Source organism: Halictus rubicundus, chromosome 1 (genome assembly GCF_050948215.1).
Source record: "Halictus rubicundus isolate RS-2024b chromosome 1, iyHalRubi1_principal, whole genome shotgun sequence".
Taxonomy (NCBI): domain Eukaryota; kingdom Metazoa; phylum Arthropoda; class Insecta; order Hymenoptera; family Halictidae; genus Halictus; species Halictus rubicundus.
This window is the reverse complement of record NC_135149.1, coordinates 25,445,855-25,468,793: the sequence shown is the minus strand read 5'-3', so window position 1 is coordinate 25,468,793 and position 22,939 is coordinate 25,445,855. Positions and strand designations below refer to the sequence as shown.

General features: G+C 45.7%; 1 protein-coding gene across 4 annotated transcripts in view; it reads left to right on the top strand.

The window, feature by feature from the left end:
• The first annotated feature begins 764 nt into the window (after nt 1–764).
• Dati (zinc finger protein datilografo) overlaps nt 765–22,939 on the top strand; it is a 131,592-nt gene continuing 109,417 nt past the window's right edge. For 3 of the 4 annotated variants that reach the window (XM_076796180.1, XM_076796188.1, XM_076796170.1), the window contains exons 1-2: nt 773–1,780; nt 7,482–7,592. In XM_076796180.1, the coding sequence (XP_076652295.1) occupies nt 773–1,780; nt 7,482–7,592 (1,119 nt within the window). Of the gene's footprint in view, nt 1,781–7,481; nt 7,593–22,939 lie in introns of all 4 variants that reach the window. The other variant, XM_076796195.1, reaches the window with a different exon arrangement.

Genomic DNA, 22,939 nt, shown 5'->3' with positions numbered 1-22,939 from the left:
GATCCCGGGTGGAGGAGGCTCGGTGTCGAAGAAAGCGCGATAGAGCGGTCAGGAAGATAGGAAGGAACGGCGGCGAGCGCGGAAGTGTGCCGGCCGTCGAGCTGCTTACCGGAAGGGGTGCGAAAAAGCGGGCAAGCTGCGCCGGAAGGGGGTAGCCCGGGCTTCTCGCGAAGGCCTCAAAATTTCGGACGCGACGGCGGCCCTGGACCTACGTGCCCAGACGCAAGCCCAACCCGACTTTGGCTTGGACCACCACCAGCAACAGCATCACCATCAGCAGCAACAGCAGCCGCAACAACAACAGCAGCAGCAGCCGCCGCCGCAACAGCAACAGCATCAACAACAGCAACAACAACCGCCGCAACAGCAGCAGCAGCATCAACAGCCGCCGCAGCAACATCAGCAGCAGCAGAGCCAAAATCCGGAGTCGCGTCCACACCATCACCTTCAGCAGCATCATCATCATCATCAACACCACCCCGGGAATCATCTCCACTCTGGCGATTCGGGGGGTGGGATAGGAGGCGGAGGAGGAGGTGGTGGCGGTGGAGCAGGTGGAGGTGGCGGTGGAGGCGGCGGAAGTGGCGGCGGTGGAAGCGGCGGTGGTGTTGCTGGTGTTGCTGGAGGAGGCCAGCCAGGCCCCGAGCCGGATAGTCGAGGGGTCAGGATACAGGACGAGGACGACGAGGACATCACCGAGAGGGAGGACGAGGAGGAGGACGAGGACCCTTGCAGCTCGCCGGAGCCGGACCTCGAAAACGTGCCGGAACCAATGGAGGTTGAAACGTCGGCCGTCACCGCGGCGGCCGCGAACCTCCACGCGCTGCGACAGCATGTCTTTAAGATGTCCGATTACTGGCAGCAGCCGCAGCGGGGACCGCCTCAGCACTCGCCGGGGATACAGCATAGCCCTATATCGAACTCGACCCAGCAACAGCAACACCAACAGGTGCAACAGTTGCACAGTCCGCTCGGTCAAACGCCGCAGCAGCAACAACAGCAACAACAGCAGCAGCAGACGGGCGTGTCGCAAGTGCAGCAAACCTCGAACTCCGGGCTAGGGCCGACGGCCAGCCCGCAACAGCAGATGCAGCAGCAACAGCAGCACGCGATGTCCATGAGCCAGCAAACGGCCCAGGGAGCGCAGCATCAGTCTTCCCCGGCGCCGACGACGCCGTCCCCTCAGGCGGATCATCAGAGCGCCATCGCGTCCAGTATGGCCCAGAGCCTTCATAACCTGGCGCAAGCACAACAGACAATGTCGCAAGCCTCGAGCCCGTCGCTGGCCGTTCAGGCGGTCCAGGCGGCTCAGGCGCTCAACCAGAATTTGGGACAAGCGCTGACCCAGGCGCTCACGCAGAACATGCAGCAGAACCTTGGCCAGACGTTGCAGCACAACCTGGCGCAAAGTCTAACGCCGAGCCTGTCGCCGCAGCAGCAACAACAGTTGCTGAACCAGCCGCAGAATCTCAGCCAGGCTAGCCAGAATCTGCAACAGAACATCCAGAGCCAGGCGCAGAACCTGTCGCAGACGCTGCAACAACAGACCCTCAGCCAACAGGCGCAGAACCTCACGCAGAACCTGCAGCAACAGGCGCAGAACCTGCAGCAACAGGCGCTCAACATGGCCAGCAGTATTGCTCAGAACGGCGGCCTCGCCGTGATGAACATGTCCGCCAACCAGCAACAGAACTCCCAGAACTCGATGCTGAGTCCCGGCGCCACCAGCCAGGACTCCCACGACGCCAGCCTCACCGAGAAGCTCGTCAACGAGTTGCAGGTGAGAGAACCTTTCTTTCGGTTCGTTCGTTCGTTCTTCTTCTACTCGTGCATACGTTTATTCGATCATGATTTCTTCCGTTCGCGCGTGGTCTGTCGGGATCACCTCTCGCTTCTGTTCCCTCTCGATCTCCGCGGTCGTGTTCCGCGGCCATGCTCCCGGAGAGATGAGATAAATAAACTGGGACGAGGCGACCGCGATAAAAGTGCATAATGCGCCGATAAATAGGGTCATTCACTTGGGCCGACCGACGCCGGACAATACTTCCAAACAGTTTCTGACCGACGCTGAAAAACGCTCGGGAAACCGGCGTCTTAGGGCGTCGTCGGGCCGTCAGATTCGCGTGCGTTTGTGCCGCAAATTAGGGAAGCGGTTTAGGAAACTCAACGTCGCGATTAGGTTCGAATTTAGCAGGATTTTTTGTTTGCTTCTAACGAATCTTTTCTGACTGTAGAGAGAATTTTTCGTTTCAAGTTTTAAAGATACAGTTCCGAAGTTTGATCTTGTCAGTGGAATTTTTAGCTATCGCTGTACTACGGATCTTTGCACAAATTTTCATGTACATAGTTTAATAGATTCGTACGTAATATGTATCATCTAGTTTATAAAAATTTGTATTCGACATAAGTTAATCTGTGTCCAGAGTTTCGTAGAGATCAAAGTGAAATAAAAATTGTGTTTGAGTTTGACGAATATAATAAGTCTGCAGAGTGATGGAGATGTGAATTAGGTAGAAGTTTATCTCCATGCGCGTATTTTGCAAAAATTATTTGATAGACCACTGAGCAGCCGCAAATGCGTGAAGATCCTTAGTCTACTGGTAGGTCGCGAAATTAATGCGGATCTAGCTGGAGACGCTTAATATCTTACGATTAGAATGGAGAATGCACTTTAACCCTGCGGCGTTAATTTGCTAAGTATAATATTTTACACCCCCGCAAAGAAGTATTGAAGTCTTGTTCGATGTGCATTGGTCGTGTCTATTTTAATGCTGGAAACAGCGAGCACTAAGTTCACAATCTCCGCGAAAGATTGCAGAAACACGTCCATCAAAATTCTAACATCAATTATTTTAGTAACATTCCGTAAAAGCGTAGTTTCAGCAGTAAAACAAAATATCCGAAACGGATCATTTTCGTTGATCCATTACTTCATCGCAATCTCTGTTTTAGATAAAAGAAAAACACTGTAACAATGAGAAACACCGTTGGTGAAAATAGCAGTCTAATTACTCCAGATTAATAGCATAAAGCTCCCAGGAGTAGAATAGATAGCTGTTATGACTATGGTCGGTATCTGAGGCATCATCTTTCGAAAAACAGACCATAATACACGCATAATCTGTGTATCTCTAAAATAGCAGCATCCGCAGGGTTAAAGCGCAACTGCCGAGGTGGAGGCTCAAAGACTCCGCAAAACTTCTCGTAGCGACATGAGTTCGCCTAAATTCGTCCCGAACAATATTTCAGAAAACCCATTCGCTCCAACAGTGCAATCTAAACTTAACAGATTCACTGGCATTCGTGTGGCGCGTGTACGCATAGTCATGTATTTGCTTGTATTCAAAATTATGGTTCCAGCACATTGGCAAATGTTTCTCGCGAGAATCTATCAGCTACAAGTAAATGAAAATGTTGCAAAATAAGATGACCATTTATTGTCATAATCGGATCAAACGTTCAGTGTAATATTGTCCCTTTAACGCTGGGTAATTAGGCCATCGGGCACAGAAGTGACTCAAGAAATATCACAAGAGTCAAGCGTTCGAGCCGCCATTTTTACAAAAGATCAGTTATCAAGATTAGTGTAAAAGATTTCCATGTATCTATACGAGTCCTTACGATTCGGTGATCAATTTGTTAAGTACTTCGGCGAGACCTAAAAATAGTGCGAAAAGGGAAGACAGAAAATGGGTTTTGATAATTGTGGATGCACCTCGGCAGCGAAGCGCTAGATTTAATTTTTCTTAAAGCGTCTTCAGGGGAGAAAATCAGTTCGGAAGGTGAAAGGGTTTGCGGGGAGTGCGTCGAAAGGGCGTCTGTCGGCCTAACTGTCTGACTACGAAGGAATCCAGTCGATTTGGTGTCCGTTCGGCGGCTTCGAAAGTTTGAATCCGCGACTGTACCCGAGATACACTGACCATGGTTCACGCACATCGGAATACGTTGACTAACCGCGTCGCGAGTACTTCACAACACGCGTTCGCCGCGAGAACGAGCGAGAGAGGGAGCGTGCGAGCGAGATGACTTTGAGTAGTGAGAGAGAGAGAGAGAGAGAGAGAGAGAGAGAGAGAGAGACATGTATCTTGCGAGCGAGTGAGGGAGAGAAGTGGAAAGAGCTTGATAGAGAGAGAGAGGGAGAGTGAGAGGGAGGGAGAGCGAGTGAACGTGGACGTTCGCGAGCTAGCCGGGCTCTAGCTCGCGAGCGTGCGAGCAAGCGAGCGAGTAAGCGTGCAAGCGTGCAAGCGAGCGAGCGTGCGAGCGAGCAGCCAGGCGGGCAGGCAGGCAGGCACGCACACATTAGAGTCACGGGGCCACAAATGCAAACGCGGCCCACGCACACCGATGCGAGAGGAGATGCAGATACGTCGTCTCTCGGGGTTCTTGACCCGCGCAACACAGATAATACTATACGCATACGTCATACGGTACGCCGAGAAGATGTTCTCGAGAAAATATCGCGGCGTGCTTCTGCGATGCCACAGTCCCCGCGAGCTTCGATACGAGGAAACTAAGTAAATATATCCCCGCGGATCCGCTTCGGGGTCTCTCTCTCTCTCTCTCTCTCTCTCTCTCTCTCTCTCTCTCTCTCTCTCTCTCTCTCTCTCTCTCTCTCTCTCTCTCTCTCTCTCTCTCTCTCTCGCCACGCTAATAGCGATCCGTACCTTTTTTTACTCCTTTTTTTCTTTCTTCTCTTACCCTTTCTCCCCTCTCTCTCTCTCTCTCTCTCTCTCTTTCTTACTTTCTCTCTTACTTTCTATTTCTCTCTCTTTGCCTCTACCCTTTCGTCCAACTCTTTCTTTTCGACCCCCCGTGCGTTCTTCTTTTATCGAAGGCCTCGAGAGACAACCGCTTCTATGTACCGTGGTGATTCTGGACACTGAGATCGAAACATGCGATTTTCATAATAGTTTGCCTCTCCGTGGATTTTCACTGGCTTCTACAGTGATTTTTTGAGGTTATTTGTTAATCGATTTTTCTATGGCTAGACAGATTTAATTTTGAACCAGCAATTCGCCTCGCGCAATATTCAATGAATAATACAGTCGGTTGAGTCTGAAGTGATTTCTGTTTTCATTTTTTAAATTCACGTCGGTGCAGAATATTTTTACAGTTATTAGTTCACGTTCTCAACTGATCAACAATTTAGCAAGTCGAGTCTGACGCACCTTCTGTTTGCGTTTCTTAACACTAGGTTTACGGAGCAAGTGACTATTTTACATTTCTTTATACAAATAACGCGTATGTGCTGCCCAAATTTTTTGCCATTTCTATTTAATAACGTATACCCAAGCAAATAAATTTGTTGAATAATTCCTCACAGATGATTCTTTAGAATTTTAATAATTGTAAATTAACAATACTAGAACCCGTGATAAATTCACCTAGCGTTAAATTCATGTCACCGCAGAATATTTCATAATTGTTGTATCATTCTCAATTGATTAATACTGTTGTATCGTACTCAATTGATTAATATTTAGTCTTTTTTTTTTAATAACATATACCCAAGAAAATAAATTTGTTGAATAATTCCTCACAGAGGTATCTTTAGAATTTTAATAATTGTAAATTAACAAGACTAGAACCCGTGATAAATTCACCTAGTGTTAAATTCATGTCACCGCACAATATTTAATAATGATTAATACTCTTTTTATTTGTGTCTTGAGTCACTGATCACTTCTTGCAGAATTTTTAAGCTCCTCCTTCACGTACTATGTCATCATTCGGAGACATACTAATCGGTGTTTAACGGGTGTTAAAAGTTAGGTGTTTGCATTGACTTTAGATCATCCGGAACGTCTTGAATACATTTTCTTTTTCATTAGGCTTTTTCCGCTGTTACTTGTCGGCGATTTAAGATTTTCAAAGCACAATGTTTCGGTGCGAAGTATTATAACAGCGATCGAAACTGGACAGTGGTCCTGCTCATTCGAAAATGACAAGTTTCTGACTGGAAAGACTGACACGATTTCTTGCTAATGGATATCACTTTTCCCTGTTCCATAATGTAAAGTCTTTACAATATTTAAGTAATTATGAATTCTTCAGAGCACTCGATGTGTTAAACGACGCTTAAATTTCTTTGGTATGCTTCGCGATATTTCGTCCGTGTCAATTATCGAATAACGCTTCGCTTCGAACCGAAACATTCCGCGAGAAGTCAGAATCTGTCGATGTTAATTTGGCCGTGGCTAATTTCAGTGTTCCGTATCGCCCAGTACAATTCGAACGTGTGTCCGTGATTATGTCCGACCGTTGTTTATGTAAAAGTATGCGGAAGTGACTCTTTGTGGAGAAATCTTGTCCGAGATCCTGAATTTTGTATCACGTTATCAATTATCTTCAGCGAGAAATTGTGGAGAAACTCGTTAAGAAAATTCGCGACTGACGTGTATATTTATCCAATTTTAGCAGTGTCAAATTAAGCAGCTGTGACACGCGAGATCATTAAACTTGTATTCTCGGTTTCGTTAAACGAACTCCTTTTTATACGGTTCTCGTGATTCGACCGATGACGTGCTAATCGAACCGAAAATGAAATTTAGTTAAATAGTTAAATAGAAAAGTTGTCTCTCAATATATTAAAATCGAAGTAGAAGCAATACCTATCGTACCTCTTACGAATTAACAAAAGTCCTAATCTGCTAATAGCACTAATAAATAACAATCGACGCTCGACACAGCAAAATCTGGTTAAAAAAAATTAAAGGTGTCGCTAATTCTCCTACAAAGACAATTTCCACGCACTCCCAAAAAATGAAAGACTAATCACAGGCACACAGAATCTAATTGAAAACCAAATTAACCCTCATTTACCACCAGTGGTGCCACAGTTGAACCCCTTGCACTACGATGAACGGAGCGATTAAAATTTCATTGGGAAGAAGAGGAAAGATATTTGTTAAACAGAATTCTGTTAAAATCGATTTTCAATATTTCCATGAAATTAATAACAGGTTAAGAGAAAAATAAATCACATTTCAACAAAACACATTAACCATTTTACATTACATTCTTTTTCTTAAAGCATTGATTGAACGAAACCCGATGTCCTAATCGAAATCTTTAGTCTCGCAATCAGTATGCAAGAACCTAACATGAACCTAAAGTCTGACGCCGGTCCCCGCGGACCGGCGAGGCTCTTGACGTGTCAGCTAGAAAATAGAAAAACAGAATTCTGTTTCAACATAATAGAAATGAGTAGCATTCTGTTCGAAATCATGATCGCCTGGACAGTGCAAGGGGTTAAGAGTCTCGACGGTCGAGAGAGAGAGAGAGGGAGAGAGAGAGAGAGAGGCACTGTCGAAGAGGAACCGCACGCCGTTAGCGCCGCGAGCGTCGAGGCCTAATCGGCGTCGCATGAGAGTCCGAGTATCGAGGTGGTCGCCCGGGCAGAAGTCCGATTGTTGTTAATAGTGGTTTGAGAGGGCCAGCAGGAAAGTAAACTAACACGAGCCTCCTGTCTTGCCCGATAGTCTCGTGCCTCTGCGGCGGGACTTGGCGGTGCGGGAGGCGCCGGCGGAGGCGGAGGAATGGGCAACATCAGCGAGCGCGCCCTCGAGGAATGCTGGTCCACCCTGCAACGAGTGAGTTGAACACTCAGCCCGTTCACGAATCCCCTACTTATTATTATTTTCTCTAATACTTCTTGTACATCTTCCCTTTGGTCGCACAGCTTCTAACCCAGTCACCGTATCTCTATCAGTTCCGTAGACTTTCATTTATACAGTATACCTCATTATTATTATTATTATTATTATTATTATTATTATTATTATCTCCACCGTAGACCCGAATCACACAAAAATTCCTCCCGCACGTCTCGACAAAGCCGTTCTGACTTTTTCATTTTAACACAGAGAACGCCGACCTAGTCGGCCTCTTCCCCTAGTCGATGTTCACCCATTTTTTTTTTGTTTCTTTCCACACGATTGTTTGTTGTACTCTCTAGATAGTGACACACACACGTTAATACACACCATTTATGATTGATTTTGTTACCACACCGCTGCTCTGGCATGCTGCTCTACGTGCGTGTATGTGCTTCCGTATGGTTTATGTTTCTGTGTTATTACGATTGCCTGTTCGCACGCGTCGTCGACGACCAGCGAACGTTGCCGTGCTCTCGTCCGTGGATCGTCGACGGTATATTTTTTCTCTCTTGTTGTTCTGGATATTATCGACCGCTGTGTGGCGGTTCGAGATCGATCCCAGTTTCGCGAAGTTTCTTCGAGAAATTTCTTTCGGTGAAATGGTGGCTCGTGAGGAGCCTTCCGCGGTCAGGAGGAGGGCGCAGGTGCCCCGGGGCGGGACAATAACGCGCGTTTAATTGTCGCGTACGCGTATTCCACGCACGACGCGGCCGATTTAATGGGACAGTCCGTCGGTCGATCGATAGTACGCGAGTCGACGCGTATATGGCCGGTTGTCCTTTTACGAGCCGGCACCGAAATGAAGGGAAAGGAAGCACCGGCCTAACGAGCCGCGAATCCAGTCGGGGCTAACCGTTGCGACGCGAAAGAACCAGAATATCCGCGGACAGGGACGCGAACAGAAACGATGCTGCCACGTCGTTTCGACGGAGATACCCGGAAAGAGATGCAACAAAGAGAAGACAGGGGGGTTGACTACCGCCCGGGCGAGTTCGGCGCTGGCTGAAAAGAGAGAAGTCGCCCGGGGAAACTTTTAAATTCTCAGTACGAAGCAACAATTTGTTTCGCTAAGTAGCCGTGGACCGTTCTTTTGTTTTTCGCCGCGTCTTCTTTTATTCCCTCCGAGGGTCCACCGGGTGGAACCGGGGGCGGTGGGTGGCTCGGTTTTCCGAGGGGGATGAATGGAGAGGCGGTTAAAGGAAACCGCGCGCGCCCGTCCATCGCCACCTTGAAAGCGGAGTCGCGCCGCGCCGCGCCGCGCCGCGGCCCGAAACTTTCGGAAAATCGCAAAAACGCCGCGCGATGGCGAAGTTTTCGCGTTTTCCCCCGGATTTAATTAAAACATTCGCCTCCTTTGTGGCGTTCCTCGGGCTCCCCTCGCCGGGGGAGCGGGGGCTAAGTGTTGCCAGCGTCGCGTCCGAGGAACACTTGCAACCCTTCCCCACAACGCTCTGAGATTATCGGAACATCATCGCGGGATTTATACTTTTTTTGCAACGGTGTTGTTCAATCTGCCGACGATGTTCGACATCCTCTGAGAATTCATTTTTACCGCAGGAAGTTTTTTAAGAATTTCTTCCTTTCCGAAGGTTGATTGTTAGAACCTAATCGTGGATCTTTATCCTTTTGCCGTCTTATCCACCGATGCTGGTCCATCTACCGATGCTTTGACGGTTTCTGGGAATTAATTCATGTCAAAGGAAATTGCTTAGTTCGTCCAGTGCCACGCCGGTCCGTAGGGACCGGCCACAGATATTAGGTTCATGTAGCACAGCACAGTTATGCATAGTTATTGTGAGACTAAAGATTTCGCTTAGGGGACATCGGTTTTTGTTCAGTCAATGCTTTAAACAATTTTTTCTGGGCATCTTCTGACGTCGATTGCTCCTGGAAAGATGTATCGATTATTGATGAGGATTGTTTGGACGTTTGTGATCGATTAGGACACTTCGCCGCGTTCACGAGACACGTGGAACTCCTTGGAACAGCTCGCCGAGCATTGAAACATAATCCCGCATTTTGACGTATTTTCATTTTTGCAGCGTTCAATTTCTCAATGCTGAGAATTCTCGTTCGATTCAATCCTGATTGCAGCAAGCTTCTTGTTTTATTCTTGACAGACCTGGCTGATAAGTGGAACGTTGCTGGACGTTTGTAATTAATTAGGAACAATTTTTGTGCGAATCGTAGTTTGTACAGGACGCGATTATGTCAGATTGAAAGTTCGTACGGTTAATTGAAAGGTTCAAGGATAATATGCTTGAAGCAAAGTAGTATCTAATTTCATGCACAAATGGCTCTGCATTCCTGTTGCATTGTGCGTTTAACGTTGCACACTGGAGTGCATAAATAATACTTTCATTTCGTTTGTTCTACACTAGTGGTGCCAAAGAGTCGCGGAAGATAATTTCATGACTATTAAAATAATAAAAATCTTCTTTGTCCACTAAAATATAACGAGTGGTGCTTATACAATTCTCATAAGCATAATTTTCACAAATTTATGTTACGTAAATACAACATTCCTACAACTTTTGTAAATATACAAATAATTGTCAAAGGATAATCCTCGACAGAAGCTGATCCATAAAATTCAAGAATTCTTGATCCCCTGTGAATAACAATTTCCGGGGTTCCAGTAAATCTCGCATCTCGATCCTCTTGATCCTCGGCTACCCAAAAACGACGCTCGAGAGCATCGATTCGAGAGTAACGATTAAAACAACCACGTGCGTGAAAGTAAGCGGCGGTGCGAGTCGTGGGAAAACAAAGGGCGCGAAAGATGATAGAAAGTCGAAAACATTAATGCGGAGCAACGTTGTACAAACACTCGTCGTCGAGCGGTTCTCATGGTTCTCCGATCGGGGAGGAGAATGTACATACATAGTAGCAAAGGGAGGGGAGGGGAGGGAGCGGGGTTTTTGTTCTTTCGCCGGGACGAAAATTAAAATCCAATTATTTCGACACCTCTGCCCGACCCTCCGGCGATTCAAATGAATTTTTTGCGACGGACCGTTTCCCTCCAAATCTCTCTTTCACCCTGCCCTTTAAACCGGTTCCGCGACGAAGCGGAGGTAACGTTACACACTACCCTTGACCGATTCGGAGTCCCAATCTTGAGCGACAGCTGCCAGAACCGGAACCATGATGCACCGGGGAAGGAGGAAGACGATGATCGAGGGGGTCGAAGACGGAGATGCTGTGAAACGATCGATAGAACAATGCTGAGAACAAAACGACCAGCAGTGACACTGCCTTGTTAATTCGTTCGGCCCATGAAGAATTAGATTTGATTTTGGTGGGGATAGATAGTTTAATCTTGTAATCGAGGGCTTAGGCTAGGGGATGCAAAGATTATCGGTGCCTATAAAAATATATTAATGAAATTTCTGTATTAGAAAGTTGTATTTGGCGAGTCTAGGCGCCACTACAAATTGCTACACTATTATTCAAAACAATTTTTACACTAAGTTGGTATCTAAGAAATTCATAAAAATTTGTAAATACGAGTAATAGACGTCATACGCATACAAAGAAATAAATTATACAGAAATATTCTGGGTCAGAAGAAATGGTTTTAAAACAGCTTCGAGTGCAGAGGGTTAATAATTTTTAGCATTGATCTGCTAATAATTGATGATACACTTTAAGGGATGAAAAGACATAGAGGGAATAGTTAAAAGAAACTCACGTCTTGGAAGGTCGTATACAATAAAGTACAGAATTGAATATTATCGGACAATTCGAAACAGTTTTATTTCATTGATTTGATTAATGGCAAACGTCGATGTAGAGTGAAATGCAAACAGGGACATAATTGAGACAAATTAGTGTTTCGTTAATTTCCATACACTGTGAAGAATAATATTATTGACAGCGAGCGTGGAATTTAAAATGACTGAATCATCGATTTATTAGCGCACATTAAGGCGCCGATAAACATCTCCAGTTAAATGTTATTCGTTTAGTGATAGGGTTCAACAGATTCCGCTCGACGAATATGGAGCCACCGGTACGATTAATCCTCCTTTAAAGCTAATTCAATTGTTTCGCCACTGCCGGCCGGAAGTTGCTTTCCCGTTTTCGCTGCGAGCGAAAAGAAGCGTGAGAGTCGCGTTAAATAACACTGACAAACCGTGCTAGCAATTTTTAGTGTATTCACACTGAACCGATCAATCAAATCGAACTAATTGAACTAGCTAAAAAAATATCTCTGTGCTGGCTGTTAGAGGATGAAAATTTCACAATTCAGAATATAAAAATGTTTTTCAACCAGAGGCTTCAATTATGGATCACAAGTTTCTGAAATTAGGAAGAAATTAGTGGAAGAATTGAGAGAAATTAAATGAGGCAGAGACTCGATGCAAAAGCTAATAGATCTGTACGTGAAATGGCGGATGAAGGCAGATGATCCTCGAACAAAGGGCTCGCAGATTCCTCGCGTCTTTTCTCACGTTCGCATCCCCTTGAACGGCTTTTTTTTTTCTTCATTTCGACTGCAACCCCGTGTTATTTAAATAACGGTGTTCTCGCGGGCGCGCCATTGTTTCACTAACCCTTCTACTATTACGACGAGAGGGGTGTGCGGAGGCAGGGTGTTCTCTCTGTTTCGAGTCGAAGAAGAAAACTCGCAGGATGAAAGATGAGGGGGTAGGAACTTCCGTGCCGTCGAGCCGTTATGGCGAACGCAAAATTACGACATCTCAAGTCCACGGGCAACCGGTTCTTCGCGAATGCCGGCCACACGGCCTGCAAAGTTTCCTGGCTTTTCAGTAATTTTCTATGATTTTCAGATCGCATGATCGCTAACAATAACGCCCGCTAACCCCCCTCTCCCTCGTGCCCCGTTATACCGGCCGCTAAGATCATCCACCTAATCGAATTGTTCGATCTTCGGTACCGTGGAGAATCCTCGGCGAATTGAAACGATTGGAGTCGGGGGGTTGGTTTCTGGGAAATTCGGCGCCGAGGGTCACTATCGTTTTAATAAACACGAGATCTGGAATATTGTCTGTCTCTTTGGGAAATTATTTCTATCGCCGGATCTATTTTTAACACTGTAGGAGGGCTGAAATCTTTTCCAAGAAAGGAAAATTTAATATCCTGTTCTTCTAGAAAATGATTTCTATTGCTAAATTAATTTTTTTAAATTGTTAGAGGGCTGGAATACTTTCCGAGTGGGGGTAGTTTAATGTTTGTATGCTTAAGAAATTGTTCCTATCGCCGAATTAATTTTTTAAAATTGTCAGAGGGCTGGAATACTTTCCAAGTGGGGGTAGTTTTATGTCTGCATCTTTCAGAAATTGTTCCTATCTCTGAATCAATTTTTTTAAATTGTTGGAGGGTTGAAATACTTTCGGAGAGAGGGAGGTTTAATGTCTGTCCTTTTAGGAAATTATTTCTACTGATAAATTAATTTTTAAAATTGTCAGAGGGCTGAAATCTTTTCCAAGAAAAGAAAATTTAATATCCTGTTCTTCTAGAAAATGATTTCTATTGCTAAATTAATTTTTTAAAATTGTCAGAGGGCTGGAATACTTTCCGAGTGGGGGTAGTTTTATGTCTGCATCCTTCAGAAATTGTTCCTATCTCTGAATCAATTTTTTTAAATTGTTGGAGGGTTGAAATACTTTCGGAGAGAGGGAGGTTTAATGTCTGTCCTTTTAGGAAATTATTTCTACTGATAAATTAATTTTTAAAATTGTCAGAGGGCTGAAATCTTTTCCAAGAAAAGAAAATTTAATATCCTGTTCTTCTAGAAAATGATTTCTATTGCTAAATTAATTTTTTAAAATTGTCAGAGGGCTGGAATACTTTCCGAGTGGGGGTAGTTTTATGTCTGCATCCTTCAGAAATTGTTCCTATCTCTGAATCAATTTTTTTAAATTGTTGGAGGGTTGAAATACTTTCGGAGAGAGGGAGGTTTAATGTCTGTCCTTTTAGGAAATTATTTCTACTGATAAATTAATTTTTTAAATTGCCAGAGGGCTGAAATCTTTTCCAAGAAAAGAAAATTTAATATCCAGTTCTTCTAGAAAATGATTTCTATTGCTAAATTAATTTTTTTAAATTGTTAGAGGGCTGGAATACTTTCCGAGTGGGGGTAGTTTAATGTTTGTATGCTTAAGAAATTGTTCCTATCGCCGAATTAATTTTTTAAAATTGTCAGAGGGCTGGAATACTTTCCAAGTGGGGGTAGTTTTATGTCTGCATCTTTCAGAAATTGTTCCTATCTCTGAATCAATTTTTTTAAATTGTTGGAGGGTTGAAATACTTTCGGAGAGAGGGAGGTTTAATGTCTGTCCTTTTAGGAAATTATTTCTACTGATAAATTAATTTTTAAAATTGTCAGAGGGCTGAAATCTTTTCCAAGAAAAGAAAATTTAATATCCTGTTCTTCTAGAAAATGATTTCTATTGCTAAATTAATTTTTTAAAATTGTCAGAGGGCTGGAATACTTTCCAAGTGGGGGTAGTTTCTCTGAATCCATTTTTTAAAATTGTTGGAGGGCTAAAATACTTTCGAAAAGAGGATAGTTTAATGCCTGTCCGTCTAAAAAATTATTTCTATTGCTAAATTAATTTCCAAATTATCAGAGGGCTGAAATACTTTCGACAAGAGGGAAGTTCAGTGCCTGGCTCTTTGAAAAATCGTTTCTATCAGCAGATTAATTTTTAAAAATTGTTCACTTAGAAAGGGAAATTTATTGAATAAAGTTTTTTCATGTGGACAACGTTCAGAGGATTCATTTCGAGATAGATGACGCGTTTAACCACTTGCACAATTTTATTCGTTGTAACAGTTGAAGAGCACTTCTGTTCACTTAATTATGAACGAGCCGATTGTTGTAAATAAATACACGATCGAACGAATCAATTCGAGCCTGTATATCGGCCGCGCTCGCGGACGTGCTTGTTGAAAATGTTAAAGTGCTACGAATTTAGAGGCTAACCGGATCAATGACAGGACGTTTATAGATGCGTGAAAATAGAGTGATATTTTCGGTGACTCCTGAGGAATTAATCGGATGCCGATTAACAGGACGCAAAACTGAAATTGCAGTGTAAATTTTACATGCGTGAGAACCGTTCCGTATTCCGGGGACCCGGAAATATTTCACAGAATATTCTCGAGGAACATCATCATATTACCATCGTTCGCCTTAAATCATTCAGCAACCAATTAGTCAATCTGAGCATCGGAGAAAAATGCCTTAAACAATCAACGAACATAAGTGAAGATTTTCATTTAAATATCTCAATTGCACAATTCAATAAATCAGTCCACGGTAATTTCAACTTGTCCACGACCAAGAATTTCGCAAAAATGCTTCGAGACGAGCTGACAGAGGTTCTCGTCGTCTCGCGTGTCGGTGGTCGGCGGTCGGGCAAGAAGCGTGAAAATCGCGAGGTATCGGAACGAACAATGTCATTCCGATGACGAATAGCTCGTCGAAAACGTGTCGGCGCAGGAAAAACGGCGACAAAGAGCGGGATAAAGACAGTAAACGAACGCGCGCGGCGCTGTTTCGCGCGGAGCGGAGCTGCCTCGGAGAGTGTACGCGTCGCGTACGGTTCTTTCTTCTTCCTTTTTTTTTTCTTCTCCTTGTTCGTCGTTCGCCGGCTCTCTCGCGGTTCCGCCATGACCTACCCCAAGCGGTCGGCTGGAAAAAGAAGGAGAAAAGGGGAATAGAGGGAGAGAGGTGCGTGACGGCGGCCGGGAAAAGCGCGGGAGCAACGGAGAAACCTAACCGGAGAAAGAGAAGGATAAAGAGAGAGAGAGAGGCTTGACAAGAGAGAGGAGCAAAGCAAAGAGAGAGAGAGAGAGAGAGAGAGAGCTCGCCCACACACGGCACGGCTTGCAGCGAAGTTGCAGCGCGGAGGGCCGCGCGGACGAAAGAAGAAACGAGACGAAAGAAGAAGCAGGAGGGCGAGAGACGCAACGCTCAACCGAGTTTATTCTTTGTGTCGCGCGTATGGCCGGCAGCTTTTTTTTTATCGTTCGTTGACTCCGTTCTGCAGCCGCAGAGAACAAGCTCGCCGCATCGCTACGGGCGATAAGATTACGCTCGCAGGGGCGGCGGCCGCGAGCGAGAACTGCCCGACACGGTCCGAAGCGGTTTTTCCGATCGGGTCCTTCGATCCGCACTTTCCCCAGGTCCTAAATCCCCAGTTCCACTTTCCACGAAGCGATCCTCGCTCATTGGTTTCGCCTCTTCAGGGTTTTATGTGAATTCAGTTGTTAATCTTGGCTCCTGGATACAAAACCCAGCTTCTAGGCTTCTAAATCGTGCTCCTGGATTCAAAATCCAGCTCTAGGCTCACAAATCTAACTCCTAGAAGCAGAGTCCAGTTTATATAGTTCATATTGTACTCCATTGTTCTAAATTCTAGTCACCAAATTTTAAAATCAACCCACCAACGTAACCTCTAGCTGTCTTACTCTCAATTTTAGATTCTAAACTACCAGATCTGCAAACTGTAGATTTGGAGATCCAAATTTCAGATTGATTAGGTCCTACATCCTTAACCTAGCTGCTGGGTCCAAAATCTAGCTCCTAGGCTCCCAAATATAGCTCCTAGAAGCAGAATCTAGCTCCTGAAGTTCACATTGTACTCCATTGTTCTAAATTCCAGTCACCAAATTCTAAAATGAAGCCACGAACCTAACCTCTAGCTGTCTCACTCTCAATTTTAGCTTCTAAACCACCAAATCTGCAAAACTCTAGATTTGGAAATCCAAGTTTCAGACTGATTAGGTCCTGAATCCTGAACCCAGGTACTGGATCCGAAATCTGACTCCTAGGGTCCAAAACCTAGCTCCTGGGATCTAAATTCTAGCTCCCAGGACACCAACTCTACATTCCAGTCTTGAAAATCAGCTCCTACATTCCAAAATTTAATTACTACGTACTAAATCCAGCCTCTGAGACCTAAAATGGCAGATTCCAGAATAATTTAGCTCATCTGTTCTAAAATTTAGATCATTCTTCAAAATGTATCCCGTATTCATTAATCGCATCTGCAAGGTTCCGCGGTATCAATTTTCATTGATGACTCCGTCAAGTTGTAAATTTATAAATTGATCATTTCCCCTTCTCGTCTTCTCGATTTTCCAATAGCAATTTTCATTGATCACTTCGTCACAGGTTTAAAATTCAACTTGGTCGCTAAGTTCGATTATTTCCACCTTGAAGTTGAGATTTTCGTTAGGCACTTGGTCTAGGTTTAAAAAAGGGAGACTCCAAAATGTGATTACGAAGTTCGTCTCTTCAGGGTTCGCTTCGGTTTCTTCCGCGGTAGCGGTTCGCCCCCGTTAGTTAGCGCAGCGATTCTGCGAGTTTCAGTCGTTTCTGCGCGACGATAGCCGATTTATACTGTTATAGTTGTACTGGTCAGACTGGTGGCAAACAGATGCCTAGGTGGTAATCGGATCTCCGGACCGCTATGGTTCTACCAGTATGTTTCACATACTTCGGTCGGAACAGTGGTTAATGACGTCTCCTACGACACTTCGAGGTCTAACGTGAAGAGGATTTCAGGGAGATTCAGCAGTCATTTGCTTTAAAATTAACGCGTTCCGAACGGAGTGAGTCACTCCGTGGGTCATCGGGTGATGCTCTGAATCACTGGCGGAACGGAACAACAATCAATCAACAGTGCGAAACCTATGAAGCAACATGAAAAATTTCCCAGAAAAGGGACAAGCACCGAAACTCAAAAATCGAAGAATTAATCGTCTGATAAAAAAATTAGGAATTTCGCTGCCAACGCGTTAACAATCCATCTAAGAACCCCCTTAACGTCCTCCTGAATGACCAATTTCCATCGAAAACGCGTCTAATAATTTTCTCATAATCCCCTCGATTACGTTACCCGCGATGACTGGCCGATCCGCGATTCGATTTACCGTGGCCATTGAAAAATTGATTAAGAAATAACTGTTAATCATTCGATTCCTGAAAGACTAACCGCTGCTGCCAGGCAAGGCGTTAACACGAGCAACGCGAAGAGTTGGTAAATGAACCTCGTCCAACCGAAGATCAAGTTCTAGCGAAATGATAATCCACGCGGACGGAACGGGCATACTGGTTCTTCGACGCGCGTTCGCCACCACTATGTCTCCCAGTAATAGCCTTCGCAATTACAATACTCTGACAAAGAAGCCTCGGCGATTTATTAAATATCGTCTTGCCGCGTGACGTTGAATAATCGTCGAAATGCTCGCCGGACTAATATAGATTTCTCTGCGCCAATTTGCAGAAATCCAAATCAATTCCGGTGAGAAACATTTTCTCCGGTTCTTTTTGGCTTCGTGTAATGCACATTTCGACACGTTTCAAATCGTTGTATCCGAACATGTTCAAAAGTCATTTTTTAAAACATCCAGAAAGTTGTACATGATAACATCCGTAGGTGTATACATTATTTTATGTTTCAAACATTTTATTGTGAAAGACTTTATAGGACTATTTTAAACATACTATTACGCTTTAATTAGTTTTAAAGAATTCGAGCAGCTGTGGGTGAACATTACAGTCTGTATCAAATTTTATTAGACTGTTTTAAACGTTTTATTATAGCTTGTCTTAGTAAATTAAATGACAATGTCTTTTACCGTTCACATTAAAAAAGTTTGTAGAGCTGATATACACAAACCGCTGAACAATTAAAAATTGGGAACAGAGTACGAACAAACCAAGGGAAGTATAACAAATAAACCACAGGATTAATTTCAACCTAGGCGCGCATAAAACAAATTCCGCTTCCTGCCTGCGAATAAGATCATCGTAAACGGGGAACAGAAGCGATCCTCTAATCCTTAACGACTCTCCAAGAGGCCCTGAGATGGTCTCAATAATCTAAAAGATTATACTATTTTTCCCGAACGTGCTCCGACTGCTTCGTGCTCCATTAAAAAGAATATCGTCGTGTTGACGTCGCCTAAACGTGCGACGATCGTTCCTGCCCGCAGGGTGACGTCCCGCTTGTCTTCCTATTTAAGAATTACGGCGTGTAATTTACCGAACTTATCGAGTAACCGTTATCCAACGCGCGACCGGTAATTATTGCGAACTGGAGACGAGACGGCGAGCCATTAACCCGCGCAGGTTCCGCTCGAACGCGAAACGCAAGCCTGTCGATGACGAGACACCCCGCGGGACGAAATCCGCGGGACGAAATCCCACGGGACCGGGAGGAATCGGGAAAAATAAAGGGTCGAATTTCGGAGAGATTTGCGCGCGGTTGGTATTCGGTGAACCGGCGTTCTCAGTCGAGAAATCTCGGCGGCCGGTCAGAAGAGAGACCGCGCGCGTATCCCAGAACCTTTCCTCTCCTCTGGACGGAGCTGCCGCGGCAAAAGATCGTTGCCCTTCTAAATATAAGTTTGCAAAATCGAACAGCAAAACTGCGGAGTTTTGCCGTGGTCTGTGCGGCTCTGTGTGTATATTGCCGGTAGATCAGCCCCTTCTTCTTCTTCTTCTTCTCATCGTCTTCTTCTTCTTCTTCTTCTTCTGCCGGCTACACGCCGCTCTCGCGCTCCTCTTTCTAGCGTGTCGCTTGGTCCTCCTCCGCCGGAGCGTATCCTCTCTCGCCAACTCTCCCTCTCTCTCTCTCCCTCTCTCTTTTCTTTCTCCCCCTCTCTCTTTGTCCCTCTTTCTCCCATTTTCTCCGTCTCTTTCCCTTTTCTTTCTCCTTCCCTCCGACTCCCCCGACCTGGAGCCCATATCCACCACCTCCTTCGGACCCCCCCTCTTCAACAACCTCCTCCTCCTCCTCCTCCTCCTCCTCCTCCAACGAAGCCGATCCCCCCCACTGTTCCCCGGCTCCGTGACCTCGAAGGCCTGCGAAACCGCTCTTTCGTTCGACGAGACTTTCGGACAAAATTCGCCGGTCGCTCCCCTGCGAAACGTAGTCCTAGGTCAGGGATCCGGCCCGCAACGGGCAACGGGACTCGGAAGATGGCCCGGGACCCCTTTTCGTGAAACGGGACCTCGGACCCCTGCACGGACCCCCATCTCTGCCCCAAGATGCCTCAACCTTCTCGGTCAGAATCGTTTCACTCTTGCCGAAACAGTCGCCATTTTTTCCTCGGCTTTTCTGCGGAAAAATGAAAAACGGAGGACAATAGGAAAAGTTTTTGGATTTTTGGTAGCTGGAGAAATTGTGGTCTCATTGAAAATAATTTTATGCCGACTAGAAGACTTTTTCTATTGAGATTTTCCATTAGAAATTAGCAAAATGGAGGGGGGGCACTAGTTTTGTACTTCTTGAGTCTTTTAGCTGAAAGTTGAAGCCCTCGTTGATAGCAATTTTATACCGGGTGGAAAAGTTGCCATTTTCCTTAAGTTTCTTCTATAGAGAATTAGGAAAATTTGGGGAGGGGGTCACAGAAGAGTTTTACACTTTTTGAGACGTTTCACTAGAAGCTGAAAAAGTGTTTTAAACTTGCTGAAAAAAGGTTTAACTTTTCTTGAGCTCTCCCACTAAAGTAACCAATAATCGCATTGTACATTCTTTAATCTCCCTATCACAGAACTTTAAAGTAACAATTTCTGAAGGAACATGTCCATTCCAAAAAGCAATGGAACAACCAACACGCATTCCATTGCAACATTGTCCCCCAGTCGCAACAAGTGTCCAAACACCGTGCAAACACTTTCGAACATCGTGCAAATACTTTTCGCGTCCGCAGCGCACACTTCGTTCCCGATAATTTCTTCCACGGTATTGACAGACATTTGACGCAGATAATACATACGTCGCTGCGCGTCGTTGTTTATGTTGAAAGAACTCGCCAAGAGACCTGACCAAATCCGCCGCAACAAGAAAACCATTCAATCCAACGTTCACAAGATCGCAACAATCTGGTTTAATGTTTCCCGCGAATGTTCTCAAATTTCAAGCTGCAGATTCTTTGCAGATCCATGCAACTTTTACTGCGACACACAGACGGCTATATCGATTAACATACTCGCTATCAGCGACGCAATTGCGACGACCGCTGGCTTGCGTTTCACTTGAAGAAAAGGGAGTTTCTTTCTGTTACATGTTTCTCGTATTGTTTATCGCTAGACTGTGGACTTTATACAATTATGATACAAACGCAATGCATAAATCGTAAAGACATTAAAAGAATTTAATGTTGTTGTTGTACTACTATATTATTTACGCAGTAGTTTATGCTACTGTTATTTTACTAAACGAAGAAGTATGTCTTCGTTTAACTTCGAAAATTCCTATTTTGCGTAAAGATTTATTATATTTCAATGGTTCATAGGGAGGGTACATGACATTCGATCGAATGTTGTAAAAATGAAGGAACAATCTTCGAAGTTCAGCAGAATTTACAAAGAATGCATGCTTACAAATTTAATATTGACAAAAACTCCAAAAACGTCCAATCCAAGCTAGCATAATCGCGCTCCGTTTCCAAGAGTAGCGAACTCCGCCCGAGTTTTTCAGGACGTGGCGTATTTTAATTTTTCCCCGAAAAAAATGGCTTGAAGTGACGAGCAGCTGAAAAAAAACCGACCAAAGAAATGGCGGCAAGTTTGAAGCGCGCATCGGCGGGTTCCTCGCCGAAAAGAAGACGTGTCGGCGTCGCTTCAAGTTCTTTCCTCTCGGGGGAAAAAAGTAGCCGGGGCTGGGTCCGCGTTCGAGCACGCGACGCCAAAAACGCGGCCATTAAATCGGCGCACAGCCTCCGAATTATTGATGGCGGTCGTTTATTCCCGACGAAAGTAAAGGCGTATTATCTCGAGTAAAAAGCGAGCGTTCGTTCGGGCGGAGCGGAGCGGAGCAGAGCAAAGACGGAGGAGAATGATCAATTCCCCTCGTGATCTGGGTGGGACGGTGTACTCTCTCTGCTCTCTCGGATGAACAGAGAAAGAGAGAGAGAAGGAGAGAGAGAGAGAGAGAGAGAGAGAGAGAGAGAGAGAGCTGAGAGCGACGCGCGAAACAGCAGAGATAAAAAAATCCGGCCGCGTGGAAAAAATAACCGAGCCGGAATCTGGGTCAGCGGGGCTGTGCAATCGCAATGTGCCAATGTCAGCCGGCGTAGATCGCAAGGCCAGCGGAATCCGCGAGCGAAGAGACCATAGATCGCTTCTCGATCCTCCTAGCCCCGAAAATCATAGTTCCAGGATAACGTGATCCACGTTCCCGTGATACACTATGAAGCGAAATTGAAACGAACGGTGCCTCGAACGCAGGAATCCGCAATCATGGGGCACGCCGACGCCGTTGGAATTTCGAGCTCAGTTTTTTCCCCCCTCGAGGATCGCTCATGCTGTTCATGCCGAAAGAGCAAAGAGCGCGCGGAGCGTGCACGTTGCATCGTGGCGAGCGGCCCGGCGTCATCGTCATCGTCATCTCGTGCATGCGTGGGTGAATAGCCTGGCCGGTCTCGCGCGACGGAGAGAGAAAGAGAAAAAGAGAGGGAGAGAGAGAGAGAGAGAGAGAGAGAGAGAGAAGAAAGAAAGAAAGATAGAGAGCTAGAGAGAAGGGGGAGAGCCAGTGCCTCGAAGGGGGAGAGAGGGAGTGAGGGAGAGAAAGAAGTAAGACGAGCAAGGAGAAACGAGGTGTCCTAGGCGAAAGAGAGACGGTCGTAGAGGAGGTTGCAGAGAGGAGGGGCCAGGAGAAAGAAAGACTCCCAGTCGTCGGCGCGGTTGGGCCCCCTCCTATCGCCAGGCACCGGTCTGAAAAAGTCTAGATTTCGGGTCCTTGAACCCCATAAGCGACCGGTTACCAAATCGTGGGCGGAACCGGCACTTTGATCCGCGGATCGATCCCCCCGGTGCCAACTGTCCCGGGCCAACTGTTAGGTTTCCGGGGTGAGGTGGGGGGTACAATGTTCTAGCCTAGGGTTGGTGACGGTTTAGAGGGGTCTCGTCGCGGCGGATCATCCCTAGACGATCCCCGGGGTACGAGGACGCGACGCGACGCGACGGGTAGGATTCGCGACTCTCTTCAGCGGGATAGGCAAGACGCAACCCCACTCCGTGCTCTCGTGGATCCGCTCTGGTAGCTTCTCGAGGCGAGTATTCTACCTTCGGACCTTCGCGCCAGTGCCCCCCACCGGCGGGTATCCGGCCAATCGGCCGCGAGGACGCCGGCGTGAAGCCTACGCGACGGCGGCCAGGCCGATTCTCGCCGGCGCCCCAGCATTTTATACGGAAAAGACTCTTTAACGAAGCACAAGGTGCGCACGCACGACCAACTTCACGCGACACCACGCGCGCACCGCGTCACACGCACACGGGGAGGCGAGAGTGCGAC